Source organism: Doryrhamphus excisus, chromosome 20 (assembly GCF_030265055.1).
Source record: "Doryrhamphus excisus isolate RoL2022-K1 chromosome 20, RoL_Dexc_1.0, whole genome shotgun sequence".
In the NCBI taxonomy this organism is placed as follows: Eukaryota; Metazoa; Chordata; class Actinopteri; order Syngnathiformes; family Syngnathidae; genus Doryrhamphus; species Doryrhamphus excisus.
The window spans coordinates 4,735,551-4,759,710 of record NC_080485.1 but is presented as its reverse complement, the minus strand read 5'-3'; the positions used below and the strand labels follow the sequence as shown (position 1 = coordinate 4,759,710).

Sequence of the window (24,160 nt, the reverse complement as noted above, 5' to 3'; positions counted from 1 at the left end):
AATGTAACCTGACGGAAGTTTTCCCCTCTGACGACGCACCAGCTCTGTGCTCAGCTGAGCTGTAAGTGGGAAGATGGAGCCTGTGGAGCGTCACGTCTGTTAGATGAGACCCAACAGAAGCAGAGTTGACGCAGACTGCTTTTACCACTATGTTTATAAGACACACACACACATACATTGTATTGTATTACAATACAATACAATAAGGACACCACTCAATTCACATCTGTTGGTAAACCTCAGTTGTGAGGTTATGGAGATGATGCATCATTTGCTCCAGCACAAGAACAATGCCTACCATGACAAAATTACACAATCATCAATTTTGAGTCTCCTGAAAGTAGTTAAATTCCACGTGACAATAAAAATTTCCAAATTCCTTTATTAGGACCTGTTTTTTTTTTAAAGGATTACCAGCTGGGCGGTGACAGCAGAGTTAGACCTTGTTTTTTTCTTGAGATATCTGAACCTTGTGGACATACGATACGGAAAACCGTGACAGCATGAAATGCTGTCTTTAGCAGCCATTGTTAGGTTTTGATTACCTAGTATGAAATGAATGGAACTCAAACATGACATTAACATCCACTACCTGTCTAATGTTTGGACACTTTCTCATTAAATAAAGTGAGGAAGCGTATAAAAACAATGACTGGGAAATAAAAGAGTGAGTGGAATATGACAATTTAATAACTGAATAGAAATGTTAATGTTATTCCAAACTTTGTGGCAGCAATCTACTACTGTGCTGTAGCATTACACTACCTAGTAATGCAAATCAAATGAAACACACATTTGTAGCTGTTATCATCACTATGCAAATTTGTGTGTATTTATGTTTAGTAAAACAGCTCAGGGCAATCCCTAAAAACATGCATTACTGGTGTAAATTTACTAGCTAGTCTGCATTATTTTGCAGCTAGAAATATTTCACCACTTATTCACCACGTAATTTTGTTTTCAAAGTTGGATGTTTTTACATTGTGAATGCTTCTTATTGTGTGTAATGTCTGTACAACATATAGACAAAACGATGGGTGGATATCGCTTACCTGGAAAGAGCAGCAACATTTCCCAGTGTGTAGAAGACAGCGAAGAGTTTGCTGCCATTTGGGAGGAACAATAATGCTGAACCCTAGATGGAAAATAAATCTGATTCAGAAATTCTGTCAGCTACAGAAAATAATAGAAATGTCCACAATTTACGAGAAGGGGTAAATGAAAGCCGATGGAGAGGTAAAAGATTGGAGCTGTATTGTCATTACCATATTCACAATTTGATAGTTGTTTGGTACTTGCTCCTGGGCTGAAAACAGCATACAAGCCACATATCCTCAAATTGTGGCCTCCACTCTAATAGAGTACATGCCACAATTAATCATAAATTCAGTCTACTTGAACAAATAAGCACCATCGCCCAAATAGACTTGTAATTTGTCTACTCTGTAAAAAAATGAATTGGTGGGGCCATTAGACTTTTGTAATTACCGTTACTATAACCACGTTAACACACGGCAGCACAGTTTGGTCTGGTTTGATACCCTGCTTTCTTTCTTTGTTAACGCCTAAGACAAGCTGCGTTCAAAAATAAACTTTCAAAAATAAACTTTCAAAAATAAACGTGCTTTCGTATTTTTTTTCTGCACGTCATCATCTGGAATGGAAAGATGTAAAGCATGACGTGGTGAAAATATATTAATCAACCCCGAGTCACATACACAGAACCACATGAGCATGCTAAACTGAGCTAATACCCTTCCAGTCAGGCTCCATGTCGAGTTTGGGAGTGGGCTGTGTAGTGTTTGTATCCACCACGATCGAGCCATCTGTCAGGGAAATACACCCCCACATGAACTTTCCTTCTCCTCACGACGACGACATTCGTTCACATGAGTCGGAGTCTTACACACACACAACCACACGACCATGCTAAACTAAACTAACCCCCGCTAGCTTCCATTCACACTCTTTTTTTCAATCTTTTGCCAGTTTTTAATCACCATTTCAAACTGTTTGGGTCGGGGAGGGGGCTGTTTACTGTTTGTGTCCACCGGGGAAATACTCCCCCACATGAACATTCCTTCTCCCTTCTCGTCACAACAACATTCATTCACATAATGTATGCGAGATTCCGCATCAAACAATACATTTCATTTTTATAGGCCAATTCCGTAATTCTGTACACAATTCGGTGGACGTGGAACTCATAGGGCCTATTACAGTCATTTTTCAAAAGCCCTCTCTCGCAGTACCGGCCATTTTTCAAGATTTTGACTGATTTTTCAAGGCACACAGAAAATTGTGGTCTTTTATACAATTTATATATATATATATGTGTGTGTGTGTGTGTGTGTGTGTGTATATATATATATATATATATGTGTGTGTATGTGTGTGTGTGTATATGTATATATATATATATATATATATATATGTGTGTGTGTGTATATGTATATATATATATATATATATATATATATATATATATATTATATATTATATATATATTATATTATATATATGTAGCTCTCTCCACGACAACAGACACAGGTCGGTTCTTTGAAACGGGCGTTTAATATATGAGCTTGTTTCTCATACATCCATGCCTTCACGCCGTGAGAACTGCATTCAACCGGATACAAACGGTACATGTCACAAAAATGATCCCGTCATATCAAACATATTCAAATGAAACTTAATATCATAAAACTATTTAACAACTTAAAATATATACCTCGTTGGCTGCTGGTCGTGAAAGAGGTCCTTAAAGTCTTGGAAGTCCGGATGACTGTTAGCTTCCCACTTAGACAGTACGTGCAAAAGACGTGCTGTGCGTTTATAACTTCCCCTTTTGTCCTTCACTTAATGCTGCCACTTAGCAGCACAAACAAGAATATTTAGTTCCGCCATGGGAACAGCGAAAACATACACAATAAATTCATTAACTTATTTGTCATTTAATTACAATAATGTACAATATTTTAACCCGTTTTAAGCTTCAATGAAATAAATTATTAACTAAATTCATGAACTGATTTAATAATTATGCTTAGTGCATTTCTGTAACAGCACTTACAATATATATATATATATATATATATATATATATATATATATATATATATATATATATATATATATTAGGGTGGCCCTTATTTTCAAAAGTTTGAAAATTCAGTCTCCAAACCCGGATTCTTGTTCCACTCCATGCGAAAACCACGCGAGTAATTTTTTTTTTAAATCGAATAATATTTACCCGGTGCTCAACGACCTTAAAGTTTTACTATATAAGATCATTTTCACATTCAACGATACAGGGGCTTTGTCGGTGACAAATGCAGCGGCTCTGTTCTCAGGTGCTCTCGTTGGTGGACTATGGACCAAGGACTGTGTGTGGCAACTCTCGTCTAGTGCTCCTTTTCCTCTGTCTAGGATTTGTCTAGTGCTTGGCAGTACTTTTTCAACGTGTTTGCATGTTTCTGGAGTGCGTTCTGATTGAGAAGGAATTCCTCTTTTAATTTATTGAAACTCTTCCCTCCATTGCCCTTATTAATCATGTAAATACCACACATACTTTATGTGCGCATACTCAGTCAATAAACTCGTGAAAACACTCGTGATACGCATGCGGGCGAATGCAGCGAAGGCCGTCGTGGAGGCGTTGGAGAAGTGGAGCGTCGCTGACCGGGTCGTGGGGATGTCCTTTGACACCACCGCCGCCAACATGGGTCGCCACACCGGGGCGTGTACCATGATTGAGCGACAACTGAAGAGCGACCTCCTCTACCTCGCCTGCCGGCATCACATTCTCGAGCTCGTGATCGAGGCGGTCTTCACGTCGGTGATGGGGCCAACTACAGGGCCTGCTGTCCTGCTGTTCAAGCGTTTCCAGGAGAGGTGGCCCTTCATCAACCAAGGCGAGTTCCAGCCGATCGAGGATGGAGCAGGAGAGGTCGACATCGAGTGGTTCCTTCAGGCCCTGAAAGAGCGGACAGACCTTCGGGACGACTACCGGGAACTTCTGGAACTAACCGTCATCTTTCTCGGCGGCGTACCTCCCCGCGGAATCCGCTTCCGTGCCCCTGGCCCCATGCACCACGCTCGGTGGATGAGCAAGGTGCTGTACTCGCTCAAGGTGTGGCTGTTCAGGGGACAGTTCAAAGTGACGCCGAAGGAGGAGCGCGGACTGTTGAGGGTGGCCATGTTCTCCGCCCGCCTCTACAGCAAAGCCTGGACGCAAGCCCCACTTGCTGTCGCGGCTCCGCTCAAGGATCTTCAGCTGCTTCAGGCACTGGACGGGTACGAAGACGCGGAGGTCTCCAAGGCCGCGACAAACAAGCTCCTCGGCCACCTCTGGTACCTCTCGGAAGAGCTGGTAGCCCTGGCGTTCTTTGACGACCGGGTTTCATCAGAAACAAAGAAGAACATGGTAGCGGCGATTGAGGAGAAGGATGGCAACGACACAGCCCAGAAGCGAGTGACCATTCCCGCTTCAGCGATCAGCGGCTGCAGCCTTGAGGACTTTGTGACCTCCAATACGTCCTCGTTCTTCGACAAGATGTCCATCGACAAGGGATTCCTGGAGTTGGAACCGGCAGACTGGAAGAAGGATGAGGCGTACGGCAAGGCGTGCAAAGCGCTGGGGAAGCTGTCGGTCACCAATGACCACGCGGAACGAGGCGTCGCCCTGATTCAGGAATATAACCGGCTCCTGACGAAGGACGAAGAACAACTGCAGTTCCTCGTCCAGGTCGTCGCGGACCATCGGCGCCAGTTCCCGGACACCAGGAAGGGAACGCTTGCACGGACCGGGCGACAATGAGTGGCTAGCAGCCACATAACCCCCGCCAGGAGAGGAAAGCGGCTAATACTCCCACGAGAGCAACGTGGGAGGGGGACCCGGAGTGCTTGTGACTAGCGTTCGCTGAGTAAAATTTCAGAGTCGTTGAGCACCGGTTAAATATATTCCGATTTCAACGAAACTTTGCACAGCACGTTTCTGGGTCAAAAGGAACAAGAATCCGGGTTTGGAGCATAGACATTATTCGTTTGAAATTTCACCCCCTTACAGAGGGCCGACCTAATATATATATATATATATATATATATATATATATATATATATATATATATATATACATTATTATTCGTTTGAAATTTCACCCCCTTACAGAGGGCCGACCTAATATATATATATATATATATATATATATATATATATATATACACATACACACACACATATACACGTTTGTACCTTTTTTGTTCTTTAGTATTGAGCAGTAAAACATAAGTAGGTTTCAACAAAAAATGGTTGGTTTACATGAAAAAAAAAATTATTTACACCATGAGCTATTTACAAGTCTCACATTTGCAAATGAACTGTGTGGGTGCTTGCGTTTGCACGCATTAAAATTTCCCTTAAATGGATAACCTCCTCCCATGGCAAGATGCCTTTTCACTTCCTGGTTGCTGTGAAGCAAGTATTTCAATGGAAAAGTTGCAGGCCGTGCTTTTATAAAATGAACTTCTGCCACCTTGTGGTCATTTTGTCGACTTAAAACTGCACCAAATGGGCTCACTCGCATCATCACCTCTTTGTGCCTCTCATGCAAAAAAGACACATGAATGCATCCTTGGGGAAAAAAACATATACTATGTCTTTGGCAGCGAATGAGTTAATCAAAGTGCCAAGTGTATATAGTGCCTCAAACAGCTATCACAGGTTAATTACTCCCGATTCAGGCCAGTGAGTCTATCATAAAAATGTCGGTAGAAGAACAAGTAGGGAACAATTAGTTCTATGGCCAAAAGCACTGCATTATTGATAGAAACTAGAAACACATTACCACACATTTGTGAATGTACATAGGGAGATCGACATGTTTTTGTGAGAGTGCATTATGTTGACACACATTGTAGTTTTATTTGAAAATGATGGCTGATGACCAAATCTAAGACTAAGACAAACATATCTGTCTCACCATACCATTTGCAGTCAGCATTGCATCCCCGGGGTACGTGCATAAATACACACCAGACAGTTGATTAAATATGAAAGCAGTACTCACAAGTATTGAGCACAGGATGCCTACGGCGAAGCATATGACGAACCATTTCACTCTGGTGCTGTAGCTGAGCGAGGTGGCATCGAGGACCTAGCAAGAACAAATGAGAGGATGTCACAAGACAAGCTCAAGTGACCTACAAAGAGGCATACAGCTTTCCAGATTATGTTTTAACACACGCTGCCACAATCATGTAAGACAAAAACCCACAATGCTCGTCTGACTTGAAGTCAAGGAACACACATTATGAATAACCTACAAACGCTTGCAAAACTAGGAGGACTGTGAAGGCAACATGGTGTGTGTCCCAGTTCAGGAGCTGAGTCATTCAAAGACACGTTGGACTATGTAATAACTGCTTATCAGAGGAAAAGAAATGAGAATGTTTGCAGTTGCACTTGTTTTAGCATCAACTGAACAATTTGACTGCTGAATTAGGAAGCAATCAATCTGTAATGGATTCTTATCAAAAGTGCCAACAAGACAAAATAATAAAGCGTAATGTGAGAACCTTACCTTAATTCATCCTCCTTGGAAAAGCGTGTAACAAGCACCAATACACAATTAAATCCAAATGCAATATTGACATTAAAAAGACAATACACAATATAAAAACATGTAAAACAAGACAAGACGCCATGCTTGCATTGACAATCGCTAAAGGCTAGATGTCAACATTCTACCTAAAAAAAAGTCTGACAACTAAATTTTATACCATTGGAAACAAATACTGTAATTACCGCCAGACGACTACGTATTTCGCACTGAAAAGTTAGCATAGCACTGTTAAGATACATGGGCCATTGACATGTTAGCATTAGCATTGTAACTTGTGACTCTTTACCTGGGACGTAAGACCCAACTCTTCATTTTCCTCTCGTCCGTTTAGCACTCGACGAAGCTTGTCCATCGTCTCCCAAATATGTAAAGTTGATTAAATGTCGGTGTGCCCCAATTTATATACAGTATTTACTTATTCACATTTATAGTTCCGTCTCAGGAGTTTGACCACTCGGAACTTCCTGTCTAACCGTATTTCGATCTGTGCAAACTGACTGGAAGTCAGTCATGACGCAGCCATTTGTGTTGAAAGTGACTGAGGTACAAATGGTAAACCGATTCCAGGACAGTGGAGCTCAGTCTTCCGCCTTTCGCTCTTCCACTTCCTGTGAAACACTGAATTGTTGATAGTTAAGTACTGGTGGCTTCTCTAAAAAAAACGATCAAGTCACTTTCACATCCATGGGTTTATATCAAATAAGATCGGAATGTGACTACTACAGTTACATTTTCTTGCTTATATTTTACAATACTATGTAGCTATCTCTCTAGCGTTACTACAGTTTAAAGCCAACTGAAACTATTTTCAGTGCAAACCGTTTTACGCTTGTCAAAGTTCCGGTCATTTTTGACCGGGAAGACAAAATTGTGCACGCAATTGACCCCGGGCCAAATAAGGTTTTTGTGAATTGACTGAATTAATAGGCCTGATTGCTGAAGATGACCACATGGTGGCAGGGTTGATAGATACATCGTTCCTATCCTGCGCACCACCTCCATGGGAGCCCTGCTGTGACGTCGCCACAAGTAAACTTTTTTTTCTTCCAGCAGTGATTCCAACATGATTCTGGATAAGCAAGCTGCGTCGACGGTCCTCTAGTGTGATGTAGGTCAGTGACCGTGCATTCAAGGCTATATTGGAATAATTATCAAGTTTTTAGTTTCCCACTGCAGAGAAAAATGGCAAAGATCGTCTCTGGATGGTTTGGAATTTTTCTCTCCACTGCAACCATGGCACTGACTGTGTGGATTTCCAGCAACGGTAACGTGTTTGTGAAATTCAGGGTGTCTTTGATTCATTTCACGCCTCTAAGCAGGTTTTACACGATCCAACAACAGTGGATCCAGCAAAGTGTGCGTGACAAGAATGCAGCCAGAACATATTGAAATTCCTTTCCAAGGGGCAACATAAGTACCACTTTAAAGACCTACAGTACATTCCTCAATGATAGTCTTATCTGTGCTTCATTTTCATATCATCAAATCAGGTGAATAATGACCACTTATTCAATCCATTAGATCTGTGTTATTTATTTATTTTTTTGCTGAGCCATGGAGTTAAACTTTAACTTATTAAGTATATGCTCAAAGTGAAAGATTAGGTTGTTTATTTTGTTAGCTGAAATATATTGTCCTAATTCCAACATCAGTTTCAGCAATAATAACCTGCAAACATAACTTTTGCTCTGTATAGAAATTCGTGGAACTACATAAAATTGAATGTTATTGGATGATAACTGTCAAATTTTACCTGTGTACCGTTATTAGTGACTATAAGTATAGTGACAATAAGTATAAAGAAATATTACTTTTGTTTTGCAATGAGGCATGTGTTTTTTTAGTCTCAATTTGGATGACAAAGGATTTGGAGGAAAAAGGGGTATTTTTGCAAATTGTATTATAATACACATTTAGCATATGTTGTAATATGAATATGTTTTGACAAAGGTACTACATAATAACTTTCTTCAGAAAGTTGAACTTCAACTTCATTCCAATTTAAAAGAAAACATGTTGCTAATAATGTAAATGAAATGACAGAAATTGACAAATTTCTATTAATATGTACTGTCCCTGTAAAGTGTCTCATAAGACTAAATAAAACTAAAGTAAGACTAAAGTAAAACTGCATGCTATTCTTGTAAGTTTGTGCTTAGCAAAATTACATTTGTGTATTTAATCACAATTTAATATTTTGTACTGGGACGAGTGGTATCCTCACATAGAGGAGACTGAGGGTTTGAATCTCCATTTGGGCATTTTTGGTGGAGACTGCATACATCACCTGCATATATCCTCATGTGTGCATTTTGTCCGGGTACTCCGGCATTCCAAAAACATGCATCAATTGTACTGTTCATATTGGACTGAGCAGCCAGAACCTATGTTGCAGTCAGTTTCCATTGTTGCCATTACTTGTACCCATCAGTGGTGGCCTCACAAAAACACAAAATAAATCAAAAGAAAAAGCTAAACACACCTGCTGACTGATCTGAAGATGGTTTAACCCTTTGAAGCATACCACATATTTCCAGAAAACTGGCTAAACTCCAAACTGTACAACATTTGGAACATTTAACTTGGACTGCTTGTCTAAAACTATTTCTATTTATTAACAAATTACTCCACTATGTGAACAGCTCAGGAATCCAGGAAGCATCTTCACCCCGTCAGAAGCTCTGAGCCTCTGGTCGTGCAGGACCATGCTTCAAAGGCGTACCTGAGTCCTGATGAGCTCAAGCGCCTTAATTTCAGGACCACTACAGATTCCCTGGAGCTATCGGAAGGACACGAGGCCAAGTTCAGCTGCTCCATTGATATCCCCGATACCAGACTGGAGCCCACCATCTTGTGGATGAAGAACGGCCAGGACCTGGCTGGAAATATGCAGGTGATGATCAATGAACTGCAGACCATCACAGACAGCGTTACGACTCTCCTCTCCACTGTCAGGTATGGGAAAATGATTCTTCTATTCTTTTTAAAAAATAAAAAAGGTAAAAAAGGGGAGCTTGTTGGAGTGAGAGCTATTATTTTTGAGACCTTGACATTCTCACTTCACTTGTGATAATTTAATAATCAAATGAATTTCCAATTGTGTAATAATATAATGGTTTTATTATTTTTAATATATACTGACACTTGGAAGTGGCAGTGGCAGTCTAGTTTATAACCTCTGTATAATGTCATACAGTATTACTCAAGTACAGAGGGTGGATGCTGGAGAATATCGCTGCAGGCTCAGCATCGGCAACATGATGATGGATTCTCAGCCAATCACTATCAAGGTAGAAGGTAAGTTTAAAACAACTTTTGGATCTTCTTTAGATGTCCGCATGATATACCGTAATAGGTTGTCTTTGCAGGTCTTCCAACATTTCTCCAACAACCGGAGGACAAAAACATAACAAAGGACACACCTTTTACTTTGTCATGTGAGGCGGTCGGACCTCCAGATCCTGTTAACATTCGCTGGCTGCGTGATGGAATACCCGATAGTGACTACCATACATCTCCCAGCACTTACTCTGTGGAAGGTGAGCCCATATTCCTTTAATCAGCTTTGTATATAATGTAAAGGTTAGCCTTATTAGTCTGCAATCGATTGTTTGTATTTCTATTAATTTCTTTCAAGAAAGTCCCTCGTCAACAGTTATGAATTCCATAACGGCAGTGGAGTTTGAAAAATTCTTTAAAAGCAGGACAAGCCAATGTGGAGTCTAATGATGCTAATAATATTTTTGAAAATGTGATTTCTTTAAAATGTCTGCACATGGGCCTGATCATGTGTGTGTGTAAAAAAATTGGCCAAGAGAATCGCAATGCCCAATCTATCCAAGAAAATGATGATCCATATTTTTAGCAGAATCGTGCAGCCAAACTATATTTATATTGGTCATTTAATTGGTCATTTAATTGGTTTTATGGGTGTGAGTTGAATCGGGCACTTATAAAGCTTCCTTTATGATTTGTGAGGTTTCACTGTCAAACACTGAGTCTGTAAATTGCATATATAATATGAAAACTGAAGTACCGTAACTCAAAACTGTACTGTCTTGTCACGTCAGTCAAAAAATATATCTTTTTATAATATAAGCAAAGTAGGCTTGGTATCGTCTGCTGGAGGTTTCTATTCTGCTTTATCTCCGTTGTCTCAGCACCTCCGCTGTGCTTATACAAAGAGATTTATCGCCGTGCTTGGTGACACTGAGGCCATCGTAAATGTTGAGTGTTTAACAGCTGCCTGCCATTCATACAAAGTCATAGTTATTAAAATGGGACCTTATTTTCTTGATATATTCATTGTTAGATGCAAAACAAAACAAAAAATATATCTAAAAATCTGAATTAGTTCAAATATTTAATTTTTTCCAAAACTTTTATATAAATGATGAAGGATGTATTTGTTCATATTTTGTAGTTAAAAATAATTGTTCAGTACATGATGCAGTTTATACTGAATGTGGGGGAATCTAATTTTGGGGATGAAATGGTGCCTCTCTGCAAAACAAACATTTGTTATTGGAAGTTGAATCGCTTGGCTCTTGTCTAGCCTTCATTTTGAGCTGGCCGCAGGCTACACAGACACGTCCAGTCGTGGAATGGGTTAAAGGATCCGAGCTGTGCTTTGGTCCAGTGTGTGCAAGGGTCCTGCGCTGGATGGGGATGGGGATGGGGTGTGGGGGGGACATTTACAGGCACTCTGTTCGGGGGTTGACTCCAGGGACAAAGACCTCATTCACCGGCCTGCCCACTACCTCAGCAAGGAGGGGCTGGAGGCTGCAGGCGACCAGAGCGCAATACAAAACTCACTGTACTGCACACTTCTCTCATGCAACATGTACACCCATTTCCAATGAAGGTGTCTTTAAATGTTCATATCGGAGTTGATTAATCTCCCTGAAGGTTCAAATTCTAAAACAATTTTCGTTTGCCTTTCACCATCATCAAACCTTTATGACCTGTTCAGACAAGTGTTCAATATTCTATGAAATAATTGAGCTCCAGTGAGGGATGCTGATTGCATATATTGTACATGTTTACAATGTTTCTATGCAACATTTGTTACTTAGTAATTTACTTATTTGGTTATTGAAAGACTTTGGTTCAATTGTATGACCTTTCAAGGTAACACGATTCCATTTTTGTCCAGTGTCTTAACATTCAACATGAACTGCTTTACTGAACTGGCAGCTTCAGCTTCAGAACAAACAAGTCTGCATCATAATAGGATAATTGAGTGTACTTCTCCTAAAACAAGATCCAGTTGGGTTCACTGAAAAGTGGTATACAGCAGAGAAAAGTAGTGTCTTTATTTGCCAGTACTTGACTGTATAAATGGAAACTTGGTGTTACAAACAGCTTTCCAAAAACCTCATGATTATAGGCTGCTAAATCTATGCTGCTAAACTTCCTCCTTCTGTACTCCCAGCCAACCACTACTCTGGATTTGCTCCATTTTTTAATGTTTCTATCTCTACAATCAACTTAACAGCCATTCACTCAGATGTTATTTGCATGGCACTCTACATCCAAAGAAACCTATAACACAAAGTGCTTTTCATACAATTCACGGTTCTACAACAGAAATGACCTTGACCTCTTCCCCTCCCACCCACAAAAATATAATCAAATAAGAGAAAACTATTAAAATGCGACAGATAAAAGATTCATTCATTCATTTTCTACCGCTTTTCCTCACGAGGGTCGCGGGGGGTGCTGGAGCCTATCCCAGCTGTCTTCGGGCGTAAGGCGGGGTACACCCTGGACTGGTCGCCAGCCAATCACAGGGCACATGTAGACAAACAACCATTCACACTCACATTCATACCTATGGACAATTTGGAGTCGCCAATTAACCTAGCATGTTTTTGGAATGTGGGAGGAAACCGGAGTACCCGGAGAAAACCCACGCATGCACGGGGAGAACATGCAAACTCCACACAGAGATGCCCGAGGGTGGGATTGAACCCTGGTCTCCTAGCTGTGAGGCGCGCTAACCCCTAGACCACCGTGCCGCCCCATAAAAGATACAAACAATTACATATATTTTAAAAAACGGGGCTCTATGGAGTTGTGAGTTTTAGTTCTGACTACTGGGATTATTAGAAGATTAGTTTTGGGAATGTTCATATGTTGAAAGCAAAACTGATATGTAAAAGGGTGCTAATATCATTTAAGAGCTTTAAAAAAACAGTGAAAGTATTTTATAAATCAACTCTAAAACTCACAGGGTGCCAGTGCAGACATTTCAGAATCGGTGTGCTCTCTCATTCTGGTTCCTGTGAGCAGCTGAGGTAATCGGAGCTGGTTAATATTTGTCTTTGGAAGACCAGAAAGGTCTTTTCATTACAAGAGCATTGGCTCCGGACAGGAACAGGTCTCACTCTATCAAAATTCCTTACATGGTAAAAACCATAGTCATGGACCTGATGTGTGCTTAAAAGTCAGGCTCACAGTCAAATAAAACGTTAAGACTTTTAGCCTGCTCACAAGGCTTGAGGGGAGTATCTGGAGCCGAGCTAGCTCTCTGAGCCCAATAACCAGAAGTTGGCAGCAGTGCCAGTCATACCATTATGCAAACAATGGAAATTGCCTGCCCCCCCCCCCCCCCGAACATTAATAAAAAACAATTTTTTTTCTTCAATTTAAAGTACTTAGTGCTGTTTTAATCTTAATCACTGTGCTTAAAACTACATCAAAATGCATAATCTTTTATGATTGTTTAGACTGTTTCCCCATTTCATGCAATGGACTATTCCATGCTATTGCGCATTTGCAGATTGAGTGGAACAAATTTATTCCACACATGGCCCGCCTCCGAGCATGGCCACTCCACTGTGATTGGTCACACGCCCTAACTATGAACCGTATAAGGAAGTCCGTTCCTCTGTGACATCACAAAGTTTAATATGACAATACAACATTCTAACTACATTTATAGGTCACAAAAGTGAAAATCTCACAGCTAGGCGACCAGGGTTCAATTCAACCCTCGGCCATCTCTGTGTGGAGTTTGCATGTTCTCCCCGTGCATGTGTGGGTTTTCTTCAGGTACTCCGGTTTCCTCCCACATTCCAAAAACACGCTAGGTTAATTGGCGACTCCAAATTGTCCATAGGTGTGAATGTGAGTGTGAATGGTTGTTTGTCTATATGTGCCCTGTGATTGGCTGGCGACCAGTCCAGGGTGTACCCCGCCTGTCGCCCGAAGACAGCTGGGATAGGCTCCAGCACGCCCCGCAACCCTCAAGCGGTAGAAAATGAATGAATGAATGATTGAAAAGTGAAAATACATAATAGGTCCCCTTTAACTATATTGGCAATTTTTAAAGTGACAGTTTAACATTACCAACTGTCACACATACAACTATAACCACTGTAATACAAAAAAATGTTTTAATTGTACAACTTTTTGGGCATTATACATCTTTATGTCAGGTGGAGTATCAGTTTATTAAATAACCGCTGCAGCATTGTGTGCTATTTGGTCACAAATGTGGTACTTTAAACCCTGAAAATATTTTGTAAGTAGCCAATTTTACAAATATACTTATGTAAGGCGCAGATTTTGGTGTCACACTTCCTTTCCCTGAAAACCTGTCATTATTGAAGTTTCTTTTTTGTTTTACACATGTCCCATGACTGGATCTGGTTCCAGTAGTGACTTGAGTCAAACCTGCTCACTTCCACTTTGCTAAGCTTCCAACATCTGTTTGCTGTGCATTTTAACGGTGAGGCATGCAGTCTGGCATTTGTACAGCTTGCCCACAAATGTGCTGAGGTATTCGCAGGGTACTCTCAAAGTCTTCACTGAACTGTCAAAGTTAATTGCACGTCACACTTTGACAGTTGAAAGTTAACAGCAGAAAAATGTGGCGTGGTCAGTATTTGTGTAAAGTGTTTATACACTGGTGTTCCAGAAAAGCGTCAAGATACAAAATACAAACAAAACATCCCATGTCTCTTTCAGTACTTTCTCTTTGGCTGTGTTGTGGCTTGCATTGTGGAAAGAAATGGAGCACAAAAGGGACATTTGTTCCAGCCCTTTTGTAACTGGGCAGCACTTGTGGCTTTGGGAAGACAAACAGCCAGGACAATAGACATTTGAAGACCAAAACATCTTAGTAAAATAAAGAAGGAACTCACCATTAGTGTGCCATTTTTTTCAGCTAAAACATATTCACATTTCTCACTTAGAGCTAATATGAATCTGTTACCTCTAAAAAGACAGACGAGAATTTGCAGCTTGTCAAATTGGTGTTTCCTAAATTTTTCAGATGCTGCTAAACTTGGAACTGGTATTCACGTATCCTAATCAATGTGTCCATTCTAGGGGTGAACAGGCACACTCAGTTCAGCTGTGAAGCCTACAACTCCAAGGGGGTCAGTACATCGAGAGAGGCAAACATCAACATTAAAGGTAAAATATGGTGTATGCTGTATGAGGGAAAATGGAAGCTCAGAATGTCAGCACTGTCAATGCAATGACATACATAGATTGTATCCTACCGATGGTCATTTGACACCACTGAAGAGCCAAACCATTTCTGTAGAAGATATGTAGATTAGATCTAGCTGTCCTATCTCGTCTAACTGCTGTGTGTCTCACCTAGTCTTTGAGCATGGACCAATGAACTAAGCCTGCTCGGATGAGAGCCGAAACGTCTTCTTAGATCACCTGAACAGTCTATTTGCGATTGATTGACAGCCCTAGGATGAACACATTGGGACTAAAATCACACGAAAACCTAAATCCATTGATAGTACAAATACAGCAAGTCAAAAATACTGCTAAAAGCAATACATTACACTAATTATAATATGTGACTCCCAGGGAATTGCTTTATGTTATGATGTAATGATCATTGTTGCATTCACACACAGTTTTGAGATATTTTGCGAGTACGCTGATGATAAATGTTTATTGTGTTTTGTAGCGCTTCCCAGTCCTGTGTCAAACATCACTGTGATTGCGAGGGAGTCCGGTAAGTTGACGCTAAAATGGGTGCCTGGACATGACGGCTTCTCGCCATTAACCAAGTGCCACATCAGGGTAAGTGTCCCATCTGGTAGATAACATATTAATGGCCACAGATGGATCATTTCACATTCCCTCTGCCATTGAAGGTGAAAGAAGTGAGCCGGAGGTTAGGGGAGGTAACAATCACCAGGTTCATCAATGTCACAGTGCCTCCGTTCCAGTGGGAAGTCTCTGGCCTGCAAGCCATGACTCCTTACAACATGAGCATTTCCTGCAGCAATGATGTGGGGGCTTCTCCAATTTCTCCTTGGATCCAGAGTATCACAACAGAGGGAGGTGTGTTACTCCTTCAGGAACTATGCAAATAGTACTTTGGCTCAGAACAAGATTTTATGTTTATTCCGCCATCACTTTAAGTACTGAAACATATACAATAATGTATATATACTTTCACTTTTAAGATACTGTAGCATCCTTATAGAGTCACACAGAATGTGCCAACCTTAACACCGACTCATTACAACCACAACAACACTATCCATCAATAACAGTCACAACAAGATGCGTTCACAAACAGATAGCAGAACATAAATGTTACAACATTATACATCGGTAGTTACAATATATAAGATCCCGTGTGGTAATGGGACTGTACTACCTGCCCTGTCTTTGGCAGGTTCCTCCAATTTTCCCAAAGAGTATGTATAGGAAATAGGAGTGGCCTCACTAAAAAGACCTAACAGGGTGGAGTTTCCTTTCTGGAGCCACTGTAGGGGATATTTTAACCAGGAAAGAACCACATACCAAACTTCTATCAGAGTTTAAACAGGACATTCTTTCTTTAATCGGTCGTTTCCCATTAAAGTTGCTGCTGATGCTGCCATGTTTTAATATAATAGTGATGATAGTGGCATAACTCTGTAATGCAATTCTGGCCATATTCACAGTGCCATCAGTTTATCCTCGAGATGTGACTGTGCAGCTGAATGGGTCATGGCTGGTGGTCAGGTGGAGGCCCCCACCGGATGATAAGATTAATGGAATCTTGCAAGGTTACGACATTATCGTGAGACATGGGGCACATGTAAACAAGGTGAGCTACTTCATGGATCTGGTGATTATGTTGCTTTTCTGTCTTAGTTTAAGGACTGGGTTTGTTCCTACAGCATTTCTATGAGCTCTTATACAATATATGGAACAATAAATTAAGTAGAAGTAATATAAGGATATAGTCATAGGTTTTGATAAACACTTATCATGAGAGATGTATACGGTTGTACTCACAATAAACGCGCAAGATGTATTTGCTTGTTGATAATTAGGGATAGGCGTAGTAGTCAATTGATTTTCATGAAATGCTTGATACAACACTGGCATTGAAACAGATTTCAGAACATTCACAGTGCGATTATTCTATCCCATCAACGATAATATTTCAAAAAATAAACCCAATTGGTTAATTAAGGAAATTTAGTTAATTGATTAGCCATTCATTCACTTTATTAATGTGTTCCTGCATGAATGAAATCAACACAAAATGTTTACATGTGGGCTCACTACTGAAATGATTGGCCAGAATTAAAAATTTCTAGTAATTACAGTCATTGCATAAAATAGGGTGGATGTGTCAACATACTTTTTACAAAAATTAAAAGAGAACAAGAGAACAATGACAAAAGAATGACTAATAATATAAGAACAATGTGTCTCAGTTGGATGTCAGCTACAGTACTTTATATCTGCCCAAGTGTCAACAAACATGGGAAAGAGCAAGAGCAATTCTGTATACTCACTTGCATATTTATCAATTATATGTTTTTACACTATGGCTTTTTTTTGTTTGTGGCTTTAGTGCTTTCTAATACAATGGTATATTTCCCGGTCTTCCTGTCGGCGGGGAAGTTAAGGAAGCTGATGTGTGAAAAAATTGTCTGTGTTTTTCGTCATTTGGCATGTGGCCGTGAGTCACCAGAGTCTTTGGTACAGTATATGAATACAACAGGATGTGTATCGTAGGCTTACATCCCCTTTGTAGTCCACTCGGTTGCTGACATCACAACAGCGTCCACAAAAGAGTCTAAATATCAGCACTGACTGGAAGTGTGTGTATAGGCTGTATAAGTGTGCAGTGGAACCTCTGGCTTTATTTTTAATCCGTTCCAATGCTTAAAACCGAATGGTAAGAAAAGTGAATACTGAATCATACAAAATCATACTGGGGCATTCGAACACCGAGGGTCCACTGTATAGCACAATTTAAGATCTTACTGAATCACAGTGTGTAACTATTTTGCATTGTAAGCACATGCTCAGTTTGGTGCCACAGACACAACGTATTGTGTTAATCATGGGTTCAGCATGGACCGTCAGACTGTCAGCACATTGAGAACACAGAGGAACCACAGATGCTACCGTGGACTGTTGTGAAATACAAGGCTATGTCTGTCACATGGTCACTCCCATTGCAGGAGGTCAATAACATTTCCTTTTTTCTGGGCATTATCATTGGTCGCCAATGCACACGGTTCCATAGAATTTTGGGAGTGGAAAGGTTTATTCCCGTTAACGAGTGTTTGCTTCAACTTTTTTAAGTTGTAGCTTTGAGCATTATAATGTACAGGTACTATATGGAGAAAAATAGGATGCGGCCATTCTGACAACAAGGTCATGGCAAGTGCTTTAGCGGTTCAAGCTTTGAGATGTCTCGTGAGATTTTCCTGAGCATGCAGATTTGAGTTTCACTTTCATATTTATTAAACTATTAAAACCAAGCCAGTGACCTTATTTTTCCCGATTGTTAGCTCCAAATGTGTAATGATTAACCTTGAAAAGATAAGCACTGGACAAATGAATGTGATTTTTGCACTGTGACTCATGTTCTGTGTGTCGCTCAGGTCCACAGCTCCACCAACATGGCCTTGGTAGCAGTGCAGGATTTCAACACCAGTTACAGTGTGGAGGTGGCAGCATGCACACGTGCAGGGAGCGGCATGATCAGCCCACAAGTCTTGTTGTTTGTGCCAGAGGACAGTAAGTTACTCTTGTGATTTTACGTAGTTCCTGCTACTTGATAAAGCGGACCTGGTTTTGTTTGTTAAATACGTAGAGTGCGACATCCTGAATTTGAATGCTGCTGTAGTTGCACAGTACAAAATTTCTACAAAATATTTCTGGAGCAATATACCTCAAAAGTCATGCAAAACCTGAAGAGCATACAAGCATACTCAAGAGTCAAATTGCATGTTGAGTACATGTTGAATACAATTGTACAATATAGCAGGGCTATATTAAAATGAAAGCCTCTTGCACGCCCCCTGACAGTTCTCTGTGGCAGCAGGGAAAAAAGGCAGCTATGTTTACTCTGAAGAGAACCTTCACTTCTTTTCCTAGGAGCACAGAGGCCACTAACTTAAAATTTTAGGAGCGCAAGCAGATAATTTAGGGGCGGACCTTATTTTTACGCTTGTATGACAAAGTTGCCAGTACAGCTCTAGAGACTGAATACAGTGGATTCCTCCAGCTGCCTTGAGGACACAAACATTCAAAAGCACTGCAAGCATTATTTCCCACCTTTTCCTGTTTTGCGTACATAACACATAGCACACACAGGTAACATATTATGGTGTTCTTACATTTTATGTTTTTAAAAAAGGTAATTTGGAGAAAGTTGGTTTTATTATGGTGATAGTTTGACCCTGTGTTGATGATATTAACATTATTTTTCTATACAAAACCTATGCAAAAATTATATTATAGTGCACTGCAAAAACAGCCATACTTGACACAAGGCCAAATTATCTTTCCTTCTTACCTCAAGCAAACCTTCTATCAGCAGGGTAAGCAAAATTTGCTTGGCTAGATTTCTTATAACTGGAATATGTTTTGTGAATGTAATGAGTCCTAAAATGAGAAATCAGGTCCACGTTTAAAGCAAGCTCTCAGGACAAAAGCTAGATTTAAGTAAAATGTTACTGTTACAAGGCAAGATTTAAGCCAAATGCTCTTATAAGATTCACCAGTTGAGATCAATAATATGTTTTTATGAAACTAGAGTTAAGCTAAATGTTATTATATATTGCCTAGATTTAGGACTATTGTTATTTAACAGGGACACAGACAAATACACTTTATGGATTGTGTTAAACCTCAGACGTTATGTATGTTTGGGATAGCTATCATTCATTGTGCTTTTGTATCAGCTGTTCCAGTCAAATGTAAATAAAGTAATATGTTTTTTTTTCCCCAAAATTTCTCAGTCTCAGGATCTGGCCCATCACCATCCTCCAGTCCTGGTACGAAGATACCAGACTCTGTCAGTATAGTCCTGGGTGTGGTGTGTGGAGTCTGTCTTTTGATGCTTGTCGTCTGGGGGGCTATCTGTGTACACAACAGGACATCTGACTCCTGGCTTGGGTATGCTTAAACCCTTAGACTCTGAAGTTGATGTAATCATCAACTCTATCTGTAAATGTAATGACCTTATCTGTGAAATTGCTTTCCCTTCAGTCTGTAATGTGATGTTGCTTAGTTGTTCACAAGGTGAGCTGAGTCATCTTTTTACAACTGTGAACCTCAGTAGACCTGGAAAAAAACATGACTCTTCTGTCTTTGCTTCCTCTTAATCACTACTCTTTGCAGCTGAAGCAAGTGTAATCGTGCAGCTGCTGGTGTGAAAAGGTTGTCATTGTAGATTCAAAAAGTCAATGACTCATTCCTGCCTGTCAGGATGCAGATAGAAATGTGTCATCACACGTGAAAGAAAACAACAGACCCTTGGAAGCTCAGAGAGATTCCCCACTTGACCTAGCTCCTGTACTCAATGCCAGCCTGTGTTTATAGACATAAGACATGAAGATAGATTGATTATTAATCACTGTCTTTTCTTTTTCCATGGCTCCCCCTGCAGGCAGGTGTTGGGAAGTGGACAGAAGCCCCAGCCGGTCATCCAGTACAGACCTCAGAGGTCCTACAATCGTGCTGCTGTTGGGATAACATGTATGTACAGATATATATATTTATTTCTTTCGGCTTTTTCCTGATCACTTAGTCGCCACAGCAGATTTATTGATCCGCATACTGATTTTATATTCCGGATGCCCTCCCTGACAAATACCAATGATGCTTACTAGTGGAGATTTGAACCCGGGGCGTTCCTCCGAAGTTCAGAACGCTAACCACTACACCACAACTTGGCAATCACGCATAAGTCATTCATATCTGTATTACATATATGCTGTATGTTAGCATGTCTTCCAAAGCATTTTGACCACAGCCCATAAGGGTTACAACAAATGTAGATTACATTCATGTGGGAAAAAAAATTACTTTTGTCTGCAGTTGGAAACCTTGGAGTTAGCGATGAGCTCCAAGCCAAACTTCAGGATGTAATGATCATGAGGAACGTGCTGTCCATTGGAAAGGTCCTCGGAGAAGGTGAGTGAGCAGCTGAATTTTGGTAAAGTAAAGTAAAACAAATATGATTTAGTTATGGAGTGAATTTAAATTGAGTGGGTTTTTTTGGCCTTCACTGTCAGGTGAATTTGGTTCAGTGGTGGAAGGACATTTAAGACAACCAGACGGGACTTCAGAAAAAGTAGCTGTGAAGACAATGAAATGTAAGCATTTTACTACTATAAGAATCATATCATAATTTAAAAGAAGTGGTCATTATTTCATTTGTCCTACAGTGGATAGCTTTTACCAGAGAGAAATAGAGGAGTTCCTAAATGAGGCGGCCTGCATGAAAGATTTCCACCATCCAAATGTCATCAGACTGCTTGGTAGGACAAACACATTACTCAGCATTTGCAGCAGTTTGCTTTCTGATAACGCAGAAAATGTGATTTTTCATAGGTGTGTGCCTGGAAATGGGCTCCGGACACTTCCCTAAGCCAATGGTTATTCTGCCCTTCATGAAATATGGAGATGTACACACCTTCCTGCTGCGTTCGCGCTTAGGAGAGAATCCAATTGTAAAGAATCCGTGGAATTATACATTTTGAACACTTTTCAATATTTGACCGATGCATTGTTGTTATTCCTCAGTTCTTGCCAACACAGACGCTCTTAAAGTTCATGGTGGACATTGCTTCGGGCATGGAGTATCTCAGCAGTCGAAACTTTCTACATCGAGACCTGGCTGCTCGCAACTGCATGTGAGTTTTTGTAGCTGCACTGACGCAGTTTGTGTTGTATTTTCCTACCTTTCAAGTGTTCTTTTGTGTTTTTGTCTGTAGGCTACGTGATGATATGACAGTATGTGTGGCAGACTTTGGATTATCCAAGAAGATCTACAGTGGAGATTATTACAGGCAGGGCAGAATAGCCAAAATGCCTGTCAAATGGATAGCAGTAGAGAGTCTGGCAGACAGAGTTTTTACTGTAAAAAGCGATGTGGTAAGCACATTCCATAATATTTCCTTGTCTTTTAACTGCTTCTCTGTTTGTGTAGCATTTTGTTCATAATTGATGCATACATCTTTAAAAATACAATGTGTGTTTTGACCTTTGCTATGTGAGCAAAAGTCTTTGGACACCATACACAGTATTCAATTACCTGTATTGAGCTGAATATAAGACAGTATTTTTCTGGTTATAGAGATTTACACAGCAGCTGGCACCAAATGACTTTTATTAGAGCGAGTCAGAGCTTTTCTTCCTGTCACTCACAAACACCAGCTTTGAAAGCGAGAAAGGAGGCATTATGATGCCTGTACTTTTACGACAATGGTAATCAGAGTTATCAACAACTGACTAGATGAGATTTTTTTATTGTAATTTGCGAGTTGTTTTACTTGATTTTAAACATAAACATACATTCTTTTTTTTTCAAAAATGGATTGAGAAAAGGGGGGGGGTTGTTTTGTATTAAAGGTAGCCTTGTTTTTCTGGGTCAATCCAGTAATTTACTGGAATAACTGTTTGTACAGTACTAATTTGAATGAGCACCGACATTGTACTCTCTTCCAGCATATACAGCAAGACATTTGCATAATTTTATGCTGCCAAATTTGTGTGAGGGTCCTTTTACAGCATGGCTTTGCTCCAGCACCCAAACAGCTGGCTTAGGTGACTTTTGTGTGACCCCAATTCCATTAAATGCTATTGGCATGAACTACGAAATTAAACAATGATTATCATAACAATGTTGTAGAAAGTCTTCCCAGAAGAAAGGAAGCTGTTCTGCTTCCTTAACGTGGCATTGCCAATTGTCCCAGTACTTGTGTGACTCAGCATTGTTATCAGCATTGTGCATTAATAGATGAAATAAATTATTGTGTCGTTCTGCAGTGGGCATTCGGTATAACCATGTGGGAGATTGCTACACGGGGGATGACGCCATATCCTGGCATCCAGAACCATGAGATTTATGACTACCTCCTTGAAGGACACAGGTTGAAGCAGCCAGCAGACTGTTTGGACGAACTGTGAGTGTTTTCTACCTGATTCACGGATTTGACTCTATAATTTAGAGGTGCTGTTTTATATGCGTGTTATCTGTGTTTTATCGTTGTGACTAGGTACGAGATCATGTATAGTTGCTGGAGGGCTGATCCGTTGGACCGACCCCTCTTTCCCCGATTGCGAGAAATGTTGGAAAAACTCACAGAAAGGCTTCCAGAGTCTTCGAGCAAAGAGGATATCATCTATATTAACACCAGCTTCCAGGATGAGGACAGGGATCGAGATGCTACAGAATATCCAGTGCTTAGCTCCTCGCCTTCTTGCAGCTGCCCTCAAGCAGAAAACCCAACAACTACTGCAGATATTCACGGCAGCATGGAGGATGACGATGACGATGATGATCGTTATGTTGTGGTTATCTCTCCAGATCCTTCACTGCGATTGCCAACACTGGACACTCCTCTATTATCGAGTGGCTCTTCAAGTCACTCAAACAGAAACATGGCTCCTGATGGTACAGGGACAGATCACATCTCAAGTGATACTTCTCTTCTGCTGTAAAGTTTGGTACCCAGATGTTTAAAACTGTATTTAAAAAACGGCATGCAGTGGTTGAGTACTAAACATTTTTGGCCATGTTGCACTGGGAACAGTCTTGATGTTAATCAGTTCCTCAAGGAAATGATGACAGTATTGGTCAGTGATGAAAGTGTATTTCAACTTTAAAACATGTTTTTGCACATGTCTCATAGGCTTAGGATTCACTGGACTGTGAAATATCCTGTAGTGAATTATTTGGTTGCTGTTGATGTAAATATGAAATGTAAATAACATACATAAATGTATATTGTATACTGTAAGAATAAACAATTTATAGGCTTATAGACATTTTTTTTTCCATTATCGTAAAGCCTTGACAATAGTGGTCGAAAATGTTTTACTATGAGAGAAATTTGTATACAGCAGATTCAAAACTGCAAATATAATAATTTTTTATGCATTCAATTACAGTTTTTGAAATTCGCCAATCTGGTAGCTAAAACAATCTCCTCCTCCCCAATAATATACAAAAAGATTTCCAACAAGAGGGAAGTATGCCAAGTATGCCAGTACATCTGTATGCCCATGCGCACAAAAATAAAAAC

General features: G+C 40.2%; 2 protein-coding genes across 4 annotated transcripts in view; one reads left to right on the top strand and one right to left on the bottom strand.

The window, feature by feature from the left end:
* sft2d1 (SFT2 domain containing 1) overlaps positions 1 to 7,568 on the bottom strand; it is a 15,760-nt gene extending 8,192 nt beyond the window's left edge. The window contains exons 1-3 of the mRNA XM_058058461.1: positions 6,913 to 7,568; positions 6,072 to 6,158; positions 1,053 to 1,135 (exon numbers count right to left, since the gene is read on the bottom strand). Coding sequence (XP_057914444.1) covers positions 1,053 to 1,135; positions 6,072 to 6,158; positions 6,913 to 6,978 — 236 coding nt within the window. The 5' untranslated portion in view covers positions 6,979 to 7,568. The remainder of the gene's footprint in view (positions 1 to 1,052; positions 1,136 to 6,071; positions 6,159 to 6,912) is intronic.
* On the top strand, positions 7,230 to 24,079 carry mertka (c-mer proto-oncogene tyrosine kinase a). Of its 3 annotated transcripts, none has more exons than XM_058058459.1 (20): positions 7,230 to 7,734; positions 7,803 to 7,890; positions 9,269 to 9,581; positions 9,823 to 9,923; positions 9,995 to 10,165; positions 14,964 to 15,050; positions 15,568 to 15,683; positions 15,758 to 15,947; positions 16,559 to 16,704; positions 18,506 to 18,641; positions 19,868 to 20,024; positions 20,518 to 20,606; positions 20,949 to 21,044; positions 21,146 to 21,226; positions 21,299 to 21,391; positions 21,465 to 21,583; positions 21,657 to 21,766; positions 21,848 to 22,007; positions 22,902 to 23,038; positions 23,132 to 24,079. In XM_058058459.1, the coding sequence occupies exons 2-20, from the start codon at positions 7,809 to 7,811 to the stop codon at positions 23,574 to 23,576; spliced, it is 2,829 nt and encodes a 942-aa protein (XP_057914442.1). In that variant the 5' UTR covers positions 7,230 to 7,734; positions 7,803 to 7,808; the 3' UTR covers positions 23,577 to 24,079. The 3 variants fall into 3 exon arrangements, with proteins under 3 accessions (XP_057914442.1, XP_057914441.1, XP_057914443.1); XM_058058458.1 differs by having other exon boundaries at positions 7,790 to 7,890; XM_058058460.1 differs by having other exon boundaries at positions 7,230 to 7,738.
* The last annotated feature ends 81 nt before the right edge of the window (positions 24,080 to 24,160 follow it).

What these genes read in the sequence shown, in the direction of transcription:
- mertka (XM_058058459.1), top strand. Translation starts at nt 7,809, where the DNA reads ATGGCAAAGATCGTCTCTGGATGGTTTGGAATTTTTCTCTCCACTGCA. An exon ending in ACTCTCCTCTCCACTGTCAG is followed by an intron (nt 9,582 to 9,822) that starts GTATGGGAAAAT and finishes AATGTCATACAG; the next exon opens with TATTACTCAAGTACAGAGGG. An exon ending in ACATCTGACTCCTGGCTTGG is followed by an intron (nt 20,025 to 20,517) that starts GTATGCTTAAAC and finishes CTCCCCCTGCAG; the next exon opens with GCAGGTGTTGGGAAGTGGAC.